Genomic DNA, 19,343 nt, shown 5'->3' on the forward strand with positions numbered 1-19,343 from the left:
CTTTTGAAATGGAAAGTGTGCGACTTGGCTCGGTGCCCCAGCGGGATGCGAACTCTGCACAAAAGAAGTGCGGTGATTCTCTTAGTTTCTCATTTTTTTCGATCAAGTTGGATTAATGTAGGAGTAAAAAATTGATTAAGATGTAGTGCCTGCACAAGTGCGTCAAACTTATTAAAGCGTGCTTTTATTGATGGCTGCGCTTCAAAAAGAAATTGTTTCATCAAAAAATTTAGTGGTTTAGAGTCTTTTGATATTAATTGCTAATGGAAATTTTGTTGTGCTTTACGCAATAATTAGTCCAACACTAATTTGGTTTTAGTGATTTTGTGCTATTGTTCGGAAAAGTAGAAATCTGTTTGTGTGTCTGAATGTGTGGCGGAGTTATTAAAAGTTTATAGCAGTTTTCGAATGTGTGGTTCGTCACAATTGCAGGCGGTCGACACTTAAATATGCCATTTTATAGCCTATATCAATCATTTTAAATCGCCTATTTAAAATTTATTTTTGTTGGTTTTGGTCTCCTGCCTGTTGGCATGCCAATGAGAAAGCTGCCCGTTTAAACAGTGTCACTCGAAGCATTCCTCTGCTTTCTTGGATTGAGTGAAGAGTTGATTACTTGAACGATGCATTTTGTGTATTATTTCAAGGAAGAACAAAAACAGCAAAAAGTGCAGAGATGATTGATATCTGCTGCGAAGATGTTAATTGTTTGTTGTAATTTTCTTTGATTTTATGCCTTGCGTGTTCCCGGGAATTTCTTTCGTGCCTCGCGGCATTATTTTCTTACTTTTTTCTCTTTCATATTAAATAGAGTAGCCGCCTAGTCTCTTCGTGTATCTCTCGTTTATTTCTTCCTTTTCTTGGCTAAATTCTAGCACAATTGTTTCGCTTTTTTCTCGGTTCATATTTGATTGTTTCGCGTATTTATTTGAAGCGTTTTTTTGTTTTCGCGTGTGTTTATAAAGTCTGTGCAGCAGTGCTTCGAAGATTTATACGTTCATTGAATTTTATTAATACGTTTAGCGTGTTTTTCATTTTCATATTTTGTGTTATATTCCGCGTAATTTATGAACGGCCGCACGAATTTGAATACCGTCGCTGGCGAAAGGGGGAACAAAGCAAGGAGTTATTTTTACGTCCCGAAATTCACTAAATTCCATTCTCGTTGTTCGTTTCTTTGCGCAGCGGACAAATGGGTAATTTTTTTCAACATAAATTAAATCCTGGTGCCATGCTAGCGCAGTCTATAGAATAATTAAAGAAAAAATATAATGGGAAGGAAGTGTTTTCTTGTGGAAATTAGAAAACTGTTTTAATCGCGAGAGACATATGACATGCATATTTTTGCATATATTTTACACATTACAGTTGTTTACGATGTTGTGAATCACACAGTTTTCAAAGTATGTAGCCAGTTATATTATTATTATAAAGTGAAGTTCATTTTTCGATTCATTCATTTATTGTATCGACGATGGTGTTCCGGCGGCGAGACGTTTCGGCATAAATTTAACTTGCACACTTTGATGTGCGTAACATAATTTCCATCGGCGCATTAGTTTAAAGGCCATGGACGATTTCCAAGCACACGGGACGCGATGCTGCGACGCATACAAGCGCACAGCACGCAAAAGTTGAGCTTTCGTGGCACGCATGAAAACCGTACATGAGTCATTTCCTCGACGTTCTGGCTCTCGCGGCTACTCTCGCGGCGTATGCGTGTTTTTCACTGTTGTGTGTCAATGTGAGTACGTGTACTTACATGTACACTTTGCATTATGAATGTCGTATATCAGTTAACGGCATAACAACGTGCATAACTGCCGCAGCTAGGTGTGAATTTGCTATTTTCTACTTTGCTGCACACCGCGGCACACAGCACATGCATCATAGGACGTTGATGGTTTTTATTTACTTCGCTTTGTAAATTTGGCTTTTGGCAGGTATTTGGCGGATTCATCAATTTAACGCTAGGAATATTTATTGTTGGCGGTGGCATAAAAGAAAAGTGTGCGGTAATTGAGCCAAAAATTTAAATATCGAGAGAGGAGAGCGAAAAAATTGAAAGTAAGTCATGTTAAATGTCAACCAGTACCCGTAATTGCCTTAAATGTTGCGCTCTGTTTCTTGAACCACGCTAATTTTCGATTTTATTTAAATATTTTAAAATATGTCCACTCGTTTGACCATTTTACCTTTTGTTTAGTAAATAAAGTACTGCCAACATGCGCCGCTTCCTTTCTCTCGACACTGTGCGACGTGTTACACGTGATATATTATGAGTGACCTTATTAAAATTTAAAATCCAATTAGCACTGATAATTATAACTTGGTGCAGTGCTACCTATGTGCGCTGCCGCGTCGCGTTATTAATGATTGATTAATGATTAGCTGGCAAATGTTACGTAACCAGCTGTGCGGCATGGGGTTATTTTTAGGCATTGCATTGAGAAAAGTTGGACGCGGACCGAAATCAATCTCGACAATTTGAACACATCTAATACACTTACTTATATGTATATAAATGTGCTTGGGTATTTTATGTCAGCATAAATAATTTCTTGTAGTTGGTATTAGTATTAATTGAATTTTTACCTCGCGAAGGCTTAATATTCGACGTGGAGAATTATGAGAGACGATGCGCTGAGAATGCGTGTTGATGTTTTACAAGGCACTCATGTAAAACAACATTAATCTTGAATGGACCACCGCACGCATTTCCAGATGCTACTGGTTGCTTGAGTACCAGATGTATTTAAACGCTTTATACCTCATGCAGTAAATTTGAATGTGCGCGCACACAACTAATGGATTTTGGAACGTGCAGCGCGTGCAATTTAAAATTGAAATGTCAATGCATAAAACAAGTAAATTTGCGCCATATTTATGAATGTTATGCACACATAAGTCATGTTTGCGCTGTTATTTATAGCCGCCGATTTAGGGTAGTGATGTACACCTTTAGCACTATCGCGTCGGCGCGCAGGAGCCCGTCCTGTGTGTATGGGTTGTTTGTTTTGTGAGTTGGGACATTTATAAATACGTCCCTAGGCTTGCTTCGTCGTGCGGCGGCCATACGTTACCGTGCTTTGTGCATTAGCACCTCGCACTCGTAACATAAGAGTACAAGCACATCCTTTGGGGCGTAAAACCATAAAGCATCTCTTGTCTAGTGCTGTGGTGGTGTGGGGTGGTGCGGTGGGTGGCTAGGAGTAGACTAGAGGCTTCTCTACGTACGGTCGAGGACGAGGACAGAGATGATATAAGACTGAAGGACTGGAGTACGGGGCTATAACTATATACAATTCACGTTATATTCTTGTAGAGTTGTGGCGTTCTTGTTATCGTGATGCCGCAGACCGTGTTACATTCGGCTGATATCCTGATCCTTGACATTTATCTTTACATTAACGCGAAAAGTTGGCGATATTAGTCGCGTTTTAAAAGTTTAGGTTAAATATTTAATGGGATAATAAAAATCGGGATAAAATATGAATATGGCTTATTTGGGGCGGAAGGAATATTGGATTAGCATTTTCGTAAAACTTGCAAATGATAATGAAGTTATTTTTATTTACTAAATACATATCAAGTAAACTAGAAGACATAGAAAGGAACGAATCGCAGAGTCTTAATCTACGGACAATTCTCTATCAAATAAGCTAGTTAAATTGGATATCCAGCAGATGAAATTTTAATTCTTAAGAAAAAATTGACAAGGGGGCTGCTTGATAATTTTTTTCGAGGATTTTTGATAATTAATATCTCTTAAACTAAAAGAGATAGCAACCAACGAATTGCTCATTATGAAAGATTGAAAATTTCTCTATCAAACAAAAATATAAAATAATAACATTTCCATAGCAAAAGGTAAAAAAACGTGACTAAAAGTGCTAAAAAGTGACATTTTTCAATTTTTGCCCATTTTTTTCAATCGCGAATATCTCGTAAACTAAAAGAGATAAATAGGATCTGATCGCAGCGTTTTAATCTACGGACTATTCTCTATAAGATAGGATAGTTAATACGGAAATCTGAGGGATGAAATTTTAATTCTTAAGAAAAAGTTGCCAAGGGGGTGCTTGATAATTTTTTCGACGATTTTCAATAATTAATATCTTTGAAACCAAAAGAGATAGCAACCAACGAATTGCTGATTATGAAAGATTGGAAAATTCTCTATCAGACAAAATATAAAATAATAATATTTCCAATAGCAAAAGGTCAAAAAACGTGACTAAAAGTGCTAAAAAGTGACATTTTTCAATTTTTGCCCCTTTTTTTCAATCGCGAATATCTCGTAAACTAAAGGAGATAAATAGGATCTGATCGCAGCGTTTAAATCTACGGACTATTCTCTATAAGATAGGATAGTTAAATCGGAAATCTGAGAGATGAAATTTTAATTTATAAGGAAAATTTGACAAAGAGGGTGCTTGATAATTTTTATCGAAGTTTTTTGATAGTGAATTTCTTCTAAACTAAAAGCGCTAGAATTTAGCGAATTGCAGATTATAAAAGATTGGAAAATTCTTTATTAGACTAGGATATATAATATCTAAATTTCGTTGGGTGAGAGGGCGAAAAATGTGACTAAAAGTGCTACTAATTGAAAATTTTCAAATTTTGTCGATTTTTTACAATTGCATCTCATTCTGTGAACTGCCCACATGATTTTTTTATTTATAGAAGATTTATTTCTATAAGTAGGCTTATAACTTTAGCTGCGTTATTATTTCATATCTCGTTTGCAGCTGAAAATAAAAGCATTTTTTACTACTATTAGTTTATGGGTCCCATTTCGTCAATTTTATGAGCTCCTGAAAGTTGATGCGTTAAAATGTGTCTACATGTTTAATACTTATTAAATATTTACGTATATAATGTAATAGTGATAATAGGCGTCCAATTAATGGCTGATAACTTTATAGCCGTAGCAAATTCAGGCAATTGGAATATTTCCAAAAGACATAAATTCGCCAGAATTTACGTGTGCAATAGCTTAGGTGGCCAATAAATCTATAAAGTTTTATACGCATTTGATGATATTTTGACTAGGCCCGACACGATAGATATTTATGCGCGGTGTCATTACGGAAAATTTGTAGTATGTACTTACACCTTACCGCTGCTGTGCTACGCGACTTCTCCAGTACCTACATGAATAACTAGCATTAAACGTGTTGTTTCGTTTGAAAGTATTAACGGTGGAAATTTAATCGATACGATGCCATCAATACCATAAATTTGAATTAACGTTTAACTTTGAAGTATTGCTGAAATTAAAATGGTGCTGCACAGCGCTTGTACGTAAATAAATTAACAATAACATTTTGTTTTATTGCTTGTATTTTGTTTTATCTAGAAAAACATTACGTTGTTTGTAATATACGTAGTTGATGGATATTTCCCGGCCTAATGTAAACAGAAACGCGTTTGCAGCGTGCAATTTATGAATGTTATAGTTAATTTCGTTTCTTTGGCACTTGGAAAATATGGGCGATGTAGGTGTTGGTGATGTGGTGCGGTGGTGAAATTGGAAAAGTTTGTGTGACCTATCCGATATGGAGTAATATTTGCGCACTACACGTTACACTGAGCTTGTCATTAGTGGCTTTTATTTCGCTATCTGCCATCTGCTATGCTATCAGGTGGCGTCGTCATGTTTTCATGTGTGTGAGTACGCGTGGGCGGTTCAAAATATGCGCCGATAATGTACGTAAATTAAAGCGAAGCAGAAATCAATAATGCCATAGTTTTAGTGTGACATCATGATTGTGTTTGTTTGGGGAGTAGGGGTTGATGATATGCATGTCACATGCTGTACAATGTGATCATATTTTTTCGCGCATACGTAACGCCAAACACAGAATATTTCATGAAATAAAAATTATTCTGTTTTGTAACGTGGTTATATCACGTTCATGATTTTTTAAATAGTAATTTTGCGTTTAGTTTATGTTTCCGATGGTAAAATTAATTGTATTATTGTAATTTATGCTTAATTTGAATATATTCATGATAGATTTATATTCAAATCACGTGGGACCTAAATTTATCGGCGTTCGAAATTATTTTATTGAGTTTGTAAATGGGTGCTGCTAGGAATTCATAGAATAAGTTGATTGCATGCGAATGTCAGACATATATTTATTTGCTGGAGTTTTTACCATTTGTGCAAATACCAATTGCGCAAATCATAAATAGTTGGATATTTATAAGCAAATTCTTTCTGAAAGTTTTATTTTCGGTTAGATTTCTGAGTATTTATTGAGCGGAAATTGTAGAACCGATTTCAGCTGAATGAAGGCTTGTATATTTCATTGCGTTGGATTGTTATCAAAGTCAAATTGACCGTGTAGAAAACACTCATTTGTAGATATTTTCGTGCATACTGCAAAATTTTAAAAATATTTTATATAATTTTAATTCATTGTTGGGCATTGTAGGTAATTGTATCAGTGAAATTTTTGACGAATTTTAATATATTCATGAGAGATTTATATGCAATTCAGGTGTGGATGAAATTATTTTATTGAACATTAATAAATTGGTTCTCTTATAACTCTAAAAACCCATAAAAAAAATTATATAAAACATTTTCCATTTTTTTCTTAAACATACACCACCTTGAATTAAAATATGATGCGTTTATATTGTTTGTTTTGTTAACAATGTGCATGTAGCGATTAAATTGTAATTGTAAGCGCAAGTGATTAATACCTACACGTAATAAATGAACGCACTTATAATTTGCATACGCTCGCGTTCCTAGATGGCTACCCAAGCGATGAACCCATTATGTTTTCTTACAAACACCTCTAGGATTTTGTTCAATGAACGATGGCATTAACACACGTACACTCTACTCGCCAGTGCACAATAGAAGCCACCGCAACAATTCATTTGTATAAACTACTGAATGAATAATTGAATAATCGCGAAAGACGTGCTGGTAGAGTAGTACATAGTTGTAGTGTAGTGCTATGCGATGAATAATGAATAAATATATAAGAGAATAAGCTTGTCGTGTACGCAGAGGACAGGTGAAACATGGTCATGCTGCGCTACGCGTTAATATGCCAGCTAACTGTATTAATAATGTATTTGTTTTTGTCGCCCAACTAATGTGTACCGTTGAGCTGCATTAGTTATGATTATCATCATCATCAGTCAACACCATTCTTATAAATAATTTCACCCAATTACATGACTAATATAATTTAATTGATTCAATTTTGTTGTTTGTTTGTTTGTTTCAGCCTGATAAATTAAACGTTCACAAAAATGACTCGGAAAGCTGGGACTACACTGTATCAATGGGTGAGTGTCGATGCATTAATTTTCTGAATTTATTTATTCTCGTTTTATGCTGCATTTTATATAATAATCGAAACATTATCTACTCGTACTTTCAAAAGCAATATTTATACATTTTACATGAAAATTTACTTACTTTACGATACGAAATGAACACTACAATGTATACTAACTATCGAAATAAGCTGAAAACTAGGAATTACTTTGAATTATCTTTCTGAGAGAACTTTTTCTTTGGTTTTAATTTTCTTCACATCATTTTCTTCTGAAGCAATTTAATATGCGCCTGTTAATGGAATTTTAAGTATTGATTCAGATAGTTGAGTTATTAAGGTGCAGTGGCCACAGTTTAGGAGAAATACGAATAAAAAATTGCACTTTTGAAGCAGAAAGATGAAATGAGCGTATCGCGAGTTGACGTTGTGACGTCGCGGCGACACGCAGATAGGAACAAGCCCCTCGTAGAAAATAGGTGAAAAGTGAACGGGAAAATGCAAACGCGATGACATTTTACGAGCAAGCGCTATTTACGCAAACAAGTCATTAGCGTCGATGGGGAATAATGAGCACTCGAGGGAAACGTTGTCAGCGCAAATGAAAAAATGTGACGCGAAAAAAACATTACCTACTTACTTGCTGCTTGCAAGCAAGCAGGCAAGCTGAAAAGTGAATCATGCTAGTTTTAAATAAAATTACGCGACCAAGCCAACATAATGGTTATTAATATAAAATATGTTTGGGAGGAAATCAGCTGGAAATAGTGACTACTAACTTTTTACGTGGACGTTTTAAAATTATATTTGCATGTCATGTTAAAATAATTGCTTATTATTTAGGTATTTCGAAAATATTTTGCTGAATATTTTTATCCTAATCGCTATGTTATTTTTTGCATTATACTCGTTTCTTTGATTAGTTAGACATTTTTGAGGATACATATTCTCCCTAAAACGATTGTAAGTATTTATGGTCATTATAAACTTCCAATCCATCGAAATTTCCGTTTTCTTTCATCATCCCGGCTTTTTTAGGTCTTTGCAACATAAATCGACGTATGATATTCCTGGTTTAAAAGGAGCAGCTTGCCTTTATAAATCCTTGGAATCTTTTTTTTTTTCTTCTTTCGAATATTCGCAAATTTATATTTTACCTTTATATGAATATATTTTCTTTTTTATTTTCTGATTCTACTATGCAAAGCTTTTCATTCAGCGATGCAATCATTAATCACTTCCACTTCTTTGCGAACGCGTTGCAATTGTGTGTTAATTCTTTTATCACTTTTTATCACACACTCACACACAAGTGCTGAGAGCAATTGGGTAGAGTTTTAGTCTATTGTGTTTTTAGGAAATTATCTCAACGCTAAAATTGATTGAAATTTCGCACGAGGTAGCGACGAATAAATTGGGATACGAAATGAATGCGCAAAGGCAACTGGAATAAAATTTCACTCGCGGCGGCAGCGATGAATCGAATACTAATGAATGTCTAATAAAAGGGAAGTTTCGATGGATGAATGAATATTAATTATATCGTGCGTTGATGCAAGAGGATTTGTAAAAGTTTTCTGAATGAGAAAATGAAAGAATGAAAAAAGTAACAATTAGAAGAGTTTAATCAGAAAAACGCAACCGTATCGTTGTTTATTAACTATGAGCAAGAAATATGATGCGGAATTGTTTGCTCACATAGCGTTGTCAAGGCAACACGCATTTTTTACTGGAAATTGCGTTGGAGTCATGTGAAACTGGCCTGAAAGTCTCTCTATCCTAACGATCCATTTGGGAGCGTCGATAAAAAGTTGATTTATTCTTGATGGTAACTTCATTGTGTCGGTTTTTAGCCCTCATTTGGTGGACGTGTGCAATGCGACGCGAGCTGATACATTTTTTTGGCTGTCTGTTTTCTGCGCTGCTCGTTTTCCGTTTTTTATTTTTTATTTTTTGTTTCTGTGTTGTATTACGGTGACTAGCCACGCGCGCCCGCCGGACGTATAAAACACGCGGACGCAATCTGGGCGCATGCATGTAGAACGAACGCAACACATTTTAAGGGTAAAATGTGGATTGTGTGTGCGGTGGGATACGAGATAACGCGGTACGATTGGGCTGGCGCTTGGCGCGCAATCAATTTGTACTGATTTGTTCGTTTGCACCGCTTTGTTCGCGCCACGCTTTAATGAAACGATAAACGCGCGCAAAGAGAGTCGTAAAATGCGTCGCTACAGTTGAGCTGACAAGCGAGCGCGCTTGCGCGCTTTTTGGGCTCGCATTTCAGAAAAGATAAAAATTGCGGTTTGTGTGTTGGTTGTTTCTGTCCCATGATCTATTAATAACCGAATCGTTGAATGTCAGCGTGTAAAGATCGAACTAATAGCGTGAATGTGATTATGTGCGGTTGGGAATAAAAGGAGAGTGACAACTCGTTTGAAGCGCGCCGCTGGAAAGATGAAACATTGAAAACGTTATTAAAGCGTGCTCGCCGCCGCAAATTGCCAATACGATTGCCGCCGACGTGCTCATTTGATGTTTTAATTGAAGGAAAACAAACGTATATACATGTTTACATTGGTGTCTATTTTTTTTCGCTTTCTTTTTCTTTACATTTTCTTGCCGTGACATGTGCACACAAAAAAGAACGTCTAAATCTTGACGATAGGAGAAAATTCGTTTTATTCTTACATTGTATTTAATCATTATTATAAATTATGTTTGTGTGTATACTGAGTGTAGAAGGGAACAAAACGTCATCCAATTAATCTCGAGTGTGGAAGCAAAATTTAACAGCGCTTTTAAAAATTCATCCATCATTTGTCGGGCAATCAGTTGTGCGCCCTTGCTGTAAGTCGCACATGCGAGCACACAAAAAAAAATAAACGTGAAAAAGAGCAGAGAACAAATAAGAATAATGCGATTTGTTTCAGTTGTTGATTGTTGCAGCTTTTGACTGGGCGCGTTTTTTTGCCGGCTTTTTTGTCGAGGTTTTTCTTTTCGGGGCTAATTTTTAGGCTATCAAATTTTCATTTGTGTTATTCGCAGGGGAAATCTAAAGCTCGCATAGTTCACTACCACTATGGGATGTGTGGATCACACAGGGTATAGTAAAACTATAAAAATAACTAAAATAACGCGTTTTTTGCGTTTAAGGGCGAAAAAATCTATTGCAATTTATGTAACTTGTCTTTTGAACAAGTTGAAAATTGAAGATGAAAATTTTATCGAGAATTCCACTTGCTGGAGGCTTTAAGCAGGCATGTGACAAATGGTTGTGCGCTCGTTGGGGTTGAGGGATGAAAACTTTAGCTTCCTTTCTCACCTGTGAACCAAGCGGTCTTTTCTGTGGATGCGCACGTGCACAGTACCCACAATTGCGAGCGCACGTGTCTGAAAATATTCGCCCTAGAGTTGTTACTTACCCCACGCCGCCGCCGAGAATACATCAGACTTGCGCGCCCAAGTTAAAGTCCTTTTAAGTGCTCTTTTATATAACTGAAATTGCTTCCTTCTACTTTTCAAAATACTCGCCGCCGAATCGGTTTCTCCTCCATTGCCGACGAATTGCGTATCAAATCGAACGCGACGGTGACTAAATCTATTCTTTTCATGGGTTTTTCAGGCCGCAGGGCTTTATCACAACGCCAAGTTTTAAATTAAGTGGAGTGTTAACTGCGTGCTTTAAGATTTCAATAACTAGACGCTTAAATAGCAAGTTTTTGTATATTGTGCGCAGCTTAGCGTTTTGGATCAAATTTTTCTTGTCAATGTCCATGAAAGCCAATCGTGTCGATATTGTGTAGAAAATTGTGCGCGCAACTGGACGCGGCGACCAACAATGAAGCGAAATCCTATCGGATGACAGTGGGGGCGGATGTGATAGAAATGGAAGCTAGTGTGAAATGAAAAGAGGACTAGGGTGGGCACGCCGCGCGCGCACCAACTTAGGAACTCTTCATATAATGACACAGGATATTGCTTTTCTTATAACTTTATATCAACTATAAGAGTCGCGCGACTGGAGTTTACGTTTGATTCCATTTGTTTGAATTGCTGCTTGTTTGATTTCTCACAATGCCATTCGTTGTCGTCGACAGTGACAGCATAAACACTCGTAGTCTTTCTTTGCGAAATCTTCTCTCTGCCAAGTGTATTTTAAATGGATAGTATCTGCGTCGCAAATTATTTACAGCTCATTGCAGTACAAAGCGTTTCACACTAGACATTGTAGATTTAATTACCTACATGCGCGTTTGTCTTTTGCGTGCTATGTTTCGATTTAATTGACGTTAATTATACGAACGCTTTGGGTATGAATGAAGTTTTTAGCGGTGTTGGCTGTGCGTTATTTAAATTTGGCGTTTGCCTGCCGCTGGAGCTTCGTCTTCTTAATGTGCTATCCGCCTGTGGGGGCCAGGGGAGTTGGTTATTCATTTCGCGCGAGTTGGGAAAACTTGCGCATTTTGGCAACGCGTCAAATTAGTCGCGAGTGTTGCGCGCGTTGTTATCGTGCATTTCGCATGCTCTACAAGCCGCTGTTGCATCGCGAATTTGCAGGTCGTTGATGGGAGTTTGCATTCGTTATCCCAAAGCACCTAGTGCTCGGTAATTATTGCTGGAAATGCTCATCTCGGGCGACGTTTCCAAGTCGTCATTTAATAGGAATTTATACTTGGTGGAAGAAGAAACATTCTTAAAACAAATTTTAATATTTTTGAAAGAAAAAGCATAAATATTAATAGAATATTTATGTTTTGTAAATTTTGAAGTAAATTTAGACGGATAAGCCCCAAGTTCGCTTTATTATGTTTTAGCTGTACTGATAATTATTCCATGGCGACGCCCATGGGCAAAAAGGTAAATTGAATGTACAATTGCGAGATGGTGTCGCTGATGCTGTCGTCCGTCGGGCGGCGAATGGAGTGCGAGGCAAACGCGCGCAAGTTGTTTGCGTTTCTTGCAAATTGCCATGCGGGCGAATTATTATGACGGCGTCGTTTTAATGAGCGGACGCGCAAGCCGAGCGTAGTATCTAAGTGCGCGAAAATGAAGAGCTACACGACTTGCGGTGATGAGCGCAGAAATTAAGCACAAAGCAAATATACACATTTACTCGAACCGAAAAGATAAAACAAGAAAGTTGCGGAAAAAAGTTTTTGACTAAAATATATGGCCTACTCCCGGGGATTTTCGCACACATGCTACATAAAATGTAAAACGTAAGACGTGTTAAAGATGTAAGATATATAAGTGATAGCAGGGGATGTAGCATGTAGCGAATATGCAGTCGCAGTCGATGCCGGAGGGTTTTGAGGATTGGCTAAACAGCTATGGTATGGATATGCGGGTGGCGGCGGAATCTGGGTTAGAGATAGACGCGAGATATACATAGATAACGATATTTAGTGTTGCTGTGGGTTGGCGAGGGTTTTGCACTCGGGGCAATTTTCTGAACACTTTACCACCGCAGCCAGTATGGGCATGTGTGTGTGTGTGTGTGTGTGGTGGGAGATAGTGAAGCAACGGATGACGGCAAAACCTAGCGGGACAAGAAAAGTACTTTGACGATGAAGACAAACTATGAGCGTGCATGCTGGTAGTGGTGGTGGTGGAGGAGCTGCTGTTCCTGTTTAGATAAAATGTATGTCATGATTGCACTAGCGACAAGAAACGCATTACTGCGATTGCCCTGATAATTATACGAAAGGGTAAAATAGTTAGATGTTAGTAAATAATTAAAATTTTGAAATTTTTATGATGATTTGATTCAATTATTAAAATTTGTATTTTATCGTTGCGCATTTTTGTACGGCAAAGGTAAATTTACATCGGAAAGTTTTATTCTCAAACAAAAATGCGCCCGGCGTCAAACAATCTTATTTCAAGCGAGAAGCACATTGAAAGAACATTACCAAGATTAACCGTTTGGAAAGCGACGACTCCCCGGGGTGAAATTAACGTTTAAAACCTTTTCACCCGCCGCAAAATTATTGCATCTTGTTAATTCCGTTTTCTTGTGCTATATATAAAACATATACGTGTAAAATATAGTATAGTCTTATTTATTGCCACATCTATGTGTATTGAATGAGGGGTGTTTTTATTTCTTTATTCTCGCAATCGGTGTAACCAGATACACGGATTTTATATGCGGCTCGTTTTCTACCGCAGAGAAAAACTGTTTGCTTTTTCGGCGGCGGCAGTTTTCAGTAAGAGGATTTTATTCCTGGGATTAATCTGACGGTTTTTTTTTTCTTTTTTGGGGAATTTTATGTTTTGTCGTATTTGGCATCACATATATTGCGGGCGCGCACGTACCGGAAAGCCGGAAATGTGAAGGCTTGCATATAATATTTGCGGGTTGTTATTTTTTGATGGTTTGCCGTTATTGTCCTACACATACTTACTTTGCGATGCAGAGAATTTTGGAGTGAATTTAAGATTTATGCCGCTTTTGAATTTAATAATAACATCTTGATAACGCCTTTGGGCCGGCATCGCTTTTTTAGTGTTTATTTTACGCTGCGTAAAAAAAAATCGTAGGATGCAAGCAAAAAAAGATCTTGGCTTATGCTGTAGTTATCTGTGTCGAACGTGCCGTTCAAAGAACACGTATTTCCTTTCTCTAAGCGCGCGCATTTTCTGACAAAATACCTGCAGAGTATATATACGGCCGGTACGACCACTTGAATGAGCCGTGGCCATTTTGTGCGCTCGTGGCACAAAGAAGCGGAAATGCGGGACGCGATTTTATGCAAAATTTCCACGCTTTTTGTGCGTCGCTTGAAGAGGCTACTTGCGGTTGCTATCTATTTATCTCGTAACGAGCACAACGAGCTGTTTCGACTTTTATCCGACGTCGACATCACCATTGGCATAAGTAAATATCTCTCGTTGGTTCAGCTGCCTTTATTTAGCCCTGTTATTACTATAAAACTCTTATGTTTCAAAATTTCCAATTCGTAGATGGGTGCTGGTATGTGATGACTGTAGTTTACTTTTTTTGCTTCTTCATACCTGCGCGCGCGAGATGCTTTTGTGGATTTTTCTCTTTCGTCAGTTTTATCCTGCTGCCAGCGCGAGTCTAATCTACGGAAGCTACATACCGCTGAAACTTATTGCCTTCTTATAATATTCCGAGCAGAAGAAGCGCGCACCTTCCGACTCTGGTTTTGCGTCTACGTCTACAATTTTTTTGCACTTCTCGTCGGGAAAATATTCTCCGAGTGATATTGCGTTGCGTGAGCGCGCATGCAAATGTTTTACTTTGCCATTCTCCATCTTTTGTTTCCGCTTTTTCCCTTTGTGTCGTGTCATGTTGCTAAAGACGTGCGAGAAAGTAGGTAAACCTTGCGTAGACGCGGTGGTGCAAATAAGGGTGAAATGACATGAATGTGAGAGAGTAAGTTATTTCATGTCTGCGAATTTATGCTTACGACAATGGAATGAATTACGATACGCAGCGGAGGCGAAAATGTGCGAATGAATTTATTTATCTTTTCGTCCGATACGCAATAAAACGTTTCAGCGTTTTATATTTCTGGAAATTAAATAAAGTAAGAGTTTGATATGGAGTGATAATGCTGTTGAGCGACATAACCAGTTTAGCTTAATGGCGATCGATAGCAAGTGAGCGTTTGTGACTGCGAAATTTTAATTAAATCGAAGACCTGTTTCAACATTGCTCACACTCGCAGCGGCGGCATGAAGGTTGGCGCGTGTTCCACGCGAAGGCAAACACCTTTGGGAGTTGTGGTGCAGAGTATTCGCAATCGGGATACGTCTAGGTATGTAGGTACAGGTTTCCACCTGACACCTAAAGATGCTCGCGATAACAACGTACATCTCGATAATTTTCAACAACTTGGTTGCTTACACAGACCAGGACAGGACTCAATTGATTTTAAAACATTTTATTTTTAATATTAAAATACTTACAATGATTAAAAATTGTTCTGTTTGTTATATTTTTTTATTTGAAGATTTTACCACATTATTTTGATATTTTATAGTTTTTAATGCGGTCCAGTAGTATTCTACAGCCTCTAGGCATAACATAAGTCGGTCGATTCGCTAGCTTATCCTCCCTCGATGCGGCGGTGGTGGCTTCTTGCTTCCGAATCAAGTGCACTTTTGCCTTGCCACCGGCGCCTCCACCAAGCGCCTCTCAGCCGTTATCCGCCATATCTCGGCAGCTATCGCACGAGTAGATAAAGATGATAAATTATCTTGGTGACGCTTATTGCGTATTAACTCGCTTTCCATATGCAGTATGTATTTACCTAGCTGCGAGCGTATGTTTAGGTTTGAGTTGCGCCACTGAAACGATTCAATTAGTCTTTAAATGAGCTCTAAAATTGAAAATTTATTTTTAAACGACTTGCACTTTTGTCCTCGTCCTGAGATGCTTGAAGTTGTTGATGTACTAAAACTGGTTCATTTATGCTGTGTATTTGTGTGTGTTTGCAGTGGAGTGGTAGTTGCGGTTGAGTAATTTTGACCTTTTTTTAATGCTTGTTTACTTGAACGCTGCGCCGATGCGAAGGCATTTGAAGTACTTTGTTTGTATCGAGTGAAATGATGGACGAGCAGAGTTGGCATATATCAAAGAATATTGAAGTTTGTTGCTCGGTCTGGAAATGTACGGCACGCCGAGTTGCATGTGAATTTCGTATTCAATTATTGAATGCCACGCAAGATTGACAGCTTTAAACATTAATAACGACAGCAATTCGATAATAAGCTTACAGTGCGCCAAACGAAAATCAATTTCTGGGTCATAGTATTCCCTTGTAGGTATGTACTTGTACGTTGTATTAAAAATCCAATTCCAATACAGAATCTGAAACGCCCGTCCTTGTGAGGAGTTATTTAATTAGTTTAGCTCGGCTTGCGTGCATTGTTCCAAGCGATGACGTTGTGATTTATGCTCTTCATTTATTAAATTTGATTTGGTGGTGGTAATGTGGTCACTTAAAAAACATTAAAACAAAAGCTACAGCTGGCGATGTTTCGGCAAAGTTTGTCTTTGACTGAGAATGGAAGCAAGCAGTGGAATTGAATTAAAAATTAAAAGTTTTTGCGGCGGAGACGCTCGCAGATGAGAGAGCAAGCTCCGAGTAAGGTTAGATATAATTTTCAATGTGCCTGAAGTAGCACACACAGTTGTTGCGCATTGAGATCCGCTTTACTTGGACCCTGGCGAAGCGTTCGTATCATTGGAAATGTAAGATGTTTTTTTAGAAGAGGAAAGAAGCTGGCTAGGCTACTGTTGCTGCTGCTGGTGGTGCTTCTACGAGAAGACGTAATGGGAAGCAACGAGTGCTTCTCCGTTATACGAACGGCACACTTGTTCGCTTCCATTGCTCGAGTCGTAGTATTGATTTTTCCGACTAGAACGCTTTCCTCGCTTGGGCGGGAGCGAGCACGCCTGCGAGGTGGCGGAGTACAGGAAGTGCGAACGCCCTGCGGAATGCGTTGTGTGTCCCCTTTCGGTGCTTGGATGAGGATGGGAGACGCGCGCGGGTGTGGGCAGGGGAGACCGACGAAGGAGGAGGAGTGCTGGAGATGGTTTGAATGGGAAAAACTTTGCGTTTTTCTCTTTTGTCGGAGTTGTTGCAATGATGCAACAGCGCCGCGTGGCAGTCGGCCGGCAAAAGGCAAGCGGACGTGTTGAGGAAAAGTTTGAAAAGACGCATAATAATGTCACTCAAAGACAATGGAAAGCGCTTTTTACAAGACAAAGAAATTGCGTGCCGGCGAGAAATAAAATATTGTGATAAAAAAATTAAGGAATTTTGGCCTGCTGCGGGGGTGGAAAATTAATTTACGATTTAATTTTCTGGTCAAATGTCAACCGTTCGTTTTTTCATTTCGAATTAAATGAACGAAGGGCGAAATAAAACTTATTGCTTGTAGTACAATGTGATGTTCTCTTACTTGGATGTTTAAATGAGCCAAATTGTTTTTCTTTGTTTTCAAACTCGACGAGTTTATTTCCATTTTTACGACCGCGACTTGATTTAGTTAACTTGACGCAGGTTATCACTTGATCAGCAAGCAATTTCATTTTACTAGCTCGTTTCATGCCGAAGCACCGCCAGCAGCCCGTTTTCATTATTGATTCGTGTTTGTCTTCACAATAATCATCGGCGGGTGGCGGCAACCTTGTCTTGCCGGTTTGGTGTACGCGGCTGTACACTTTTGTGGTTTACATTTCCGTCGTTGTCGTCGTTGTTGTGATTATAGTGCGCTCCAATTCGTTGCAATCCAATTGTAGCTATATCGGTGCTGGCTGGTCGATAGAGAGGAGGTATCAACGTACCCGCTTTGGGTTCGATTTACAAAATAACGCCGCTGCTCGATCAGGAGTGGACTCGCACGCATTTTACGGTCATTTATCAGCTTGATGCGAACAACAAATACGGCAAGTGGGATTTGTAATTTAATCTCACTATGGGGATACCGATAGCTTAATCGAGCCAAGATTGCTTTGTTTTTTGAGCGTCTTGCGCGAACAGTTTTGCCTCGCTTCCGAATACGCATAACACGCCGTGGGAGTACTGCAATATTGAAATTGAATTGGCATTGTGGGGAGGTTTAAGCGTAGATTGTGGCTTAATACAACGGTCACGCCATCATTGTGTGTTCCTTACTCTGGCTTTCGCGTTTCGGAGTTATGTTGTATATGCTGTAGGAGAATTGAATCTAGGGGGTTGTAGGTAGGTAGGTGGATAAACGGTAAACTCGTTTGTTGTTTGGGAGTGTGTAGCTTGCGTTGAATAAACAGCTATACACCCACAACTACACGAATCAGTTAGTTGTTGCGAGTTGTTGCAAGTTTTTTTATGGGCCAAGATAAAGACTGGCACGAAAATGGCTGCTCAGAACAAATATGCTGACAGCACGAACTACATTCGTATCTATCAAACAGTATGTTACAGAAATGTGTCACAGAGAAACAAAATTTCATTAAAATTAAATGAAATTAAAATATTACGGTTTTAAGAGTTTTATTTTTGTTTATTTTGTCTCTTTGTAACTTTTAACCTTTTATTTTATACTTAGATCGATTAGTTTTTTTCTCGCGCAATTTATTTTCCTGTCCACTTCACGCATTTGGACCTGCTATGAATTACCAAATAGCTTAATGGCATTGCAATTCACGATGCAATTGTCGGCATTGCTGCCAACAACATTACACACACGATGTAATTTTGCGCGCGCGGCTACCGCCGGGAAAACTCAATTAAAACAAACAACGAATGCTGCACACAACAAACGTGACCACCACTAAACATGCGAATGAAACGCGCAGCGTGAAATTGCATCAAAAATACTCTTGACTTTACAACCGACATAAAAAATGGATTTCTAACTAATTAAAATATTAATTGAATTCAGTGGAAATTGATACAAATGCAACAATACAAATGTTGTTCTGTTGATAGACAAGTTCGATATTTTTATCATCAATAACTGATATTCATGTAGTGATTTTTTAAGTTATACTAATTAGATAATAATATAATAATAATATTAATAATAATACGTACAGAGTTTACTTTATATTGCATGAGTTTAATTTTTTAATTTATTTTCTTCTTCTAATTTTGGCTTTCAATTTTAGATTGATAGGATTTTTTCTTTAGTTTTGAATTGAATTCAATTTGCAGTTAGCTATATGATTAGCTCTCTAGCTCCGTAGGTGATCTGTTTAGTTGATTATGTTTCGATACTACTTTAAGACATTGTGATAAAAAAATCTAGTTTTCTAGCGTACATTATTTATATCTTATCTCGTTGAAGCTTTTCTTTTCCGCCAATCAAAAACACTCTCATGCAGACAGACAGAAGCGGAGCACCACCACACGCCAAGTTGACCTCACTATTTTCCAACAACTTGAAAAAGCATATATCCTCTGTTCAATCGAGCATATAAAATATATTTATATATATATATCTATCTATGTACCCTAATCAAACACCATCACCGCGTCCGGCGGGACCTGCATACAGACAAACAAC

At 38.1% G+C, this 19,343-nt stretch overlaps 1 protein-coding gene across 3 annotated transcripts in view; it reads left to right on the plus strand.

Annotated features, from left to right (window-relative positions):
- sm (heterogeneous nuclear ribonucleoprotein L) overlaps positions 1-19,343 on the plus strand; it is a 63,997-nt gene that overhangs the window by 25,023 nt on the left and 19,631 nt on the right. For all 3 annotated transcript variants that reach the window (XM_065304428.1, XM_065304426.1, XM_065304427.1), the window contains exon 5: positions 7,263-7,323. In XM_065304428.1, the coding sequence (XP_065160500.1) occupies positions 7,263-7,323 (61 nt within the window). The remainder of the gene's footprint in view (positions 1-7,262; positions 7,324-19,343) is intronic.

The sequence above is a fragment of the Atheta coriaria genome, unplaced genomic scaffold (genome assembly GCF_025399875.1).
Source record: "Atheta coriaria isolate IRGN ID8LTWV9N9 unplaced genomic scaffold, Caltech_Dcor_3.1 hic_scaffold_6_pilon, whole genome shotgun sequence".
In the NCBI taxonomy this organism is placed as follows: domain Eukaryota; kingdom Metazoa; phylum Arthropoda; class Insecta; order Coleoptera; family Staphylinidae; genus Dalotia; species Dalotia coriaria.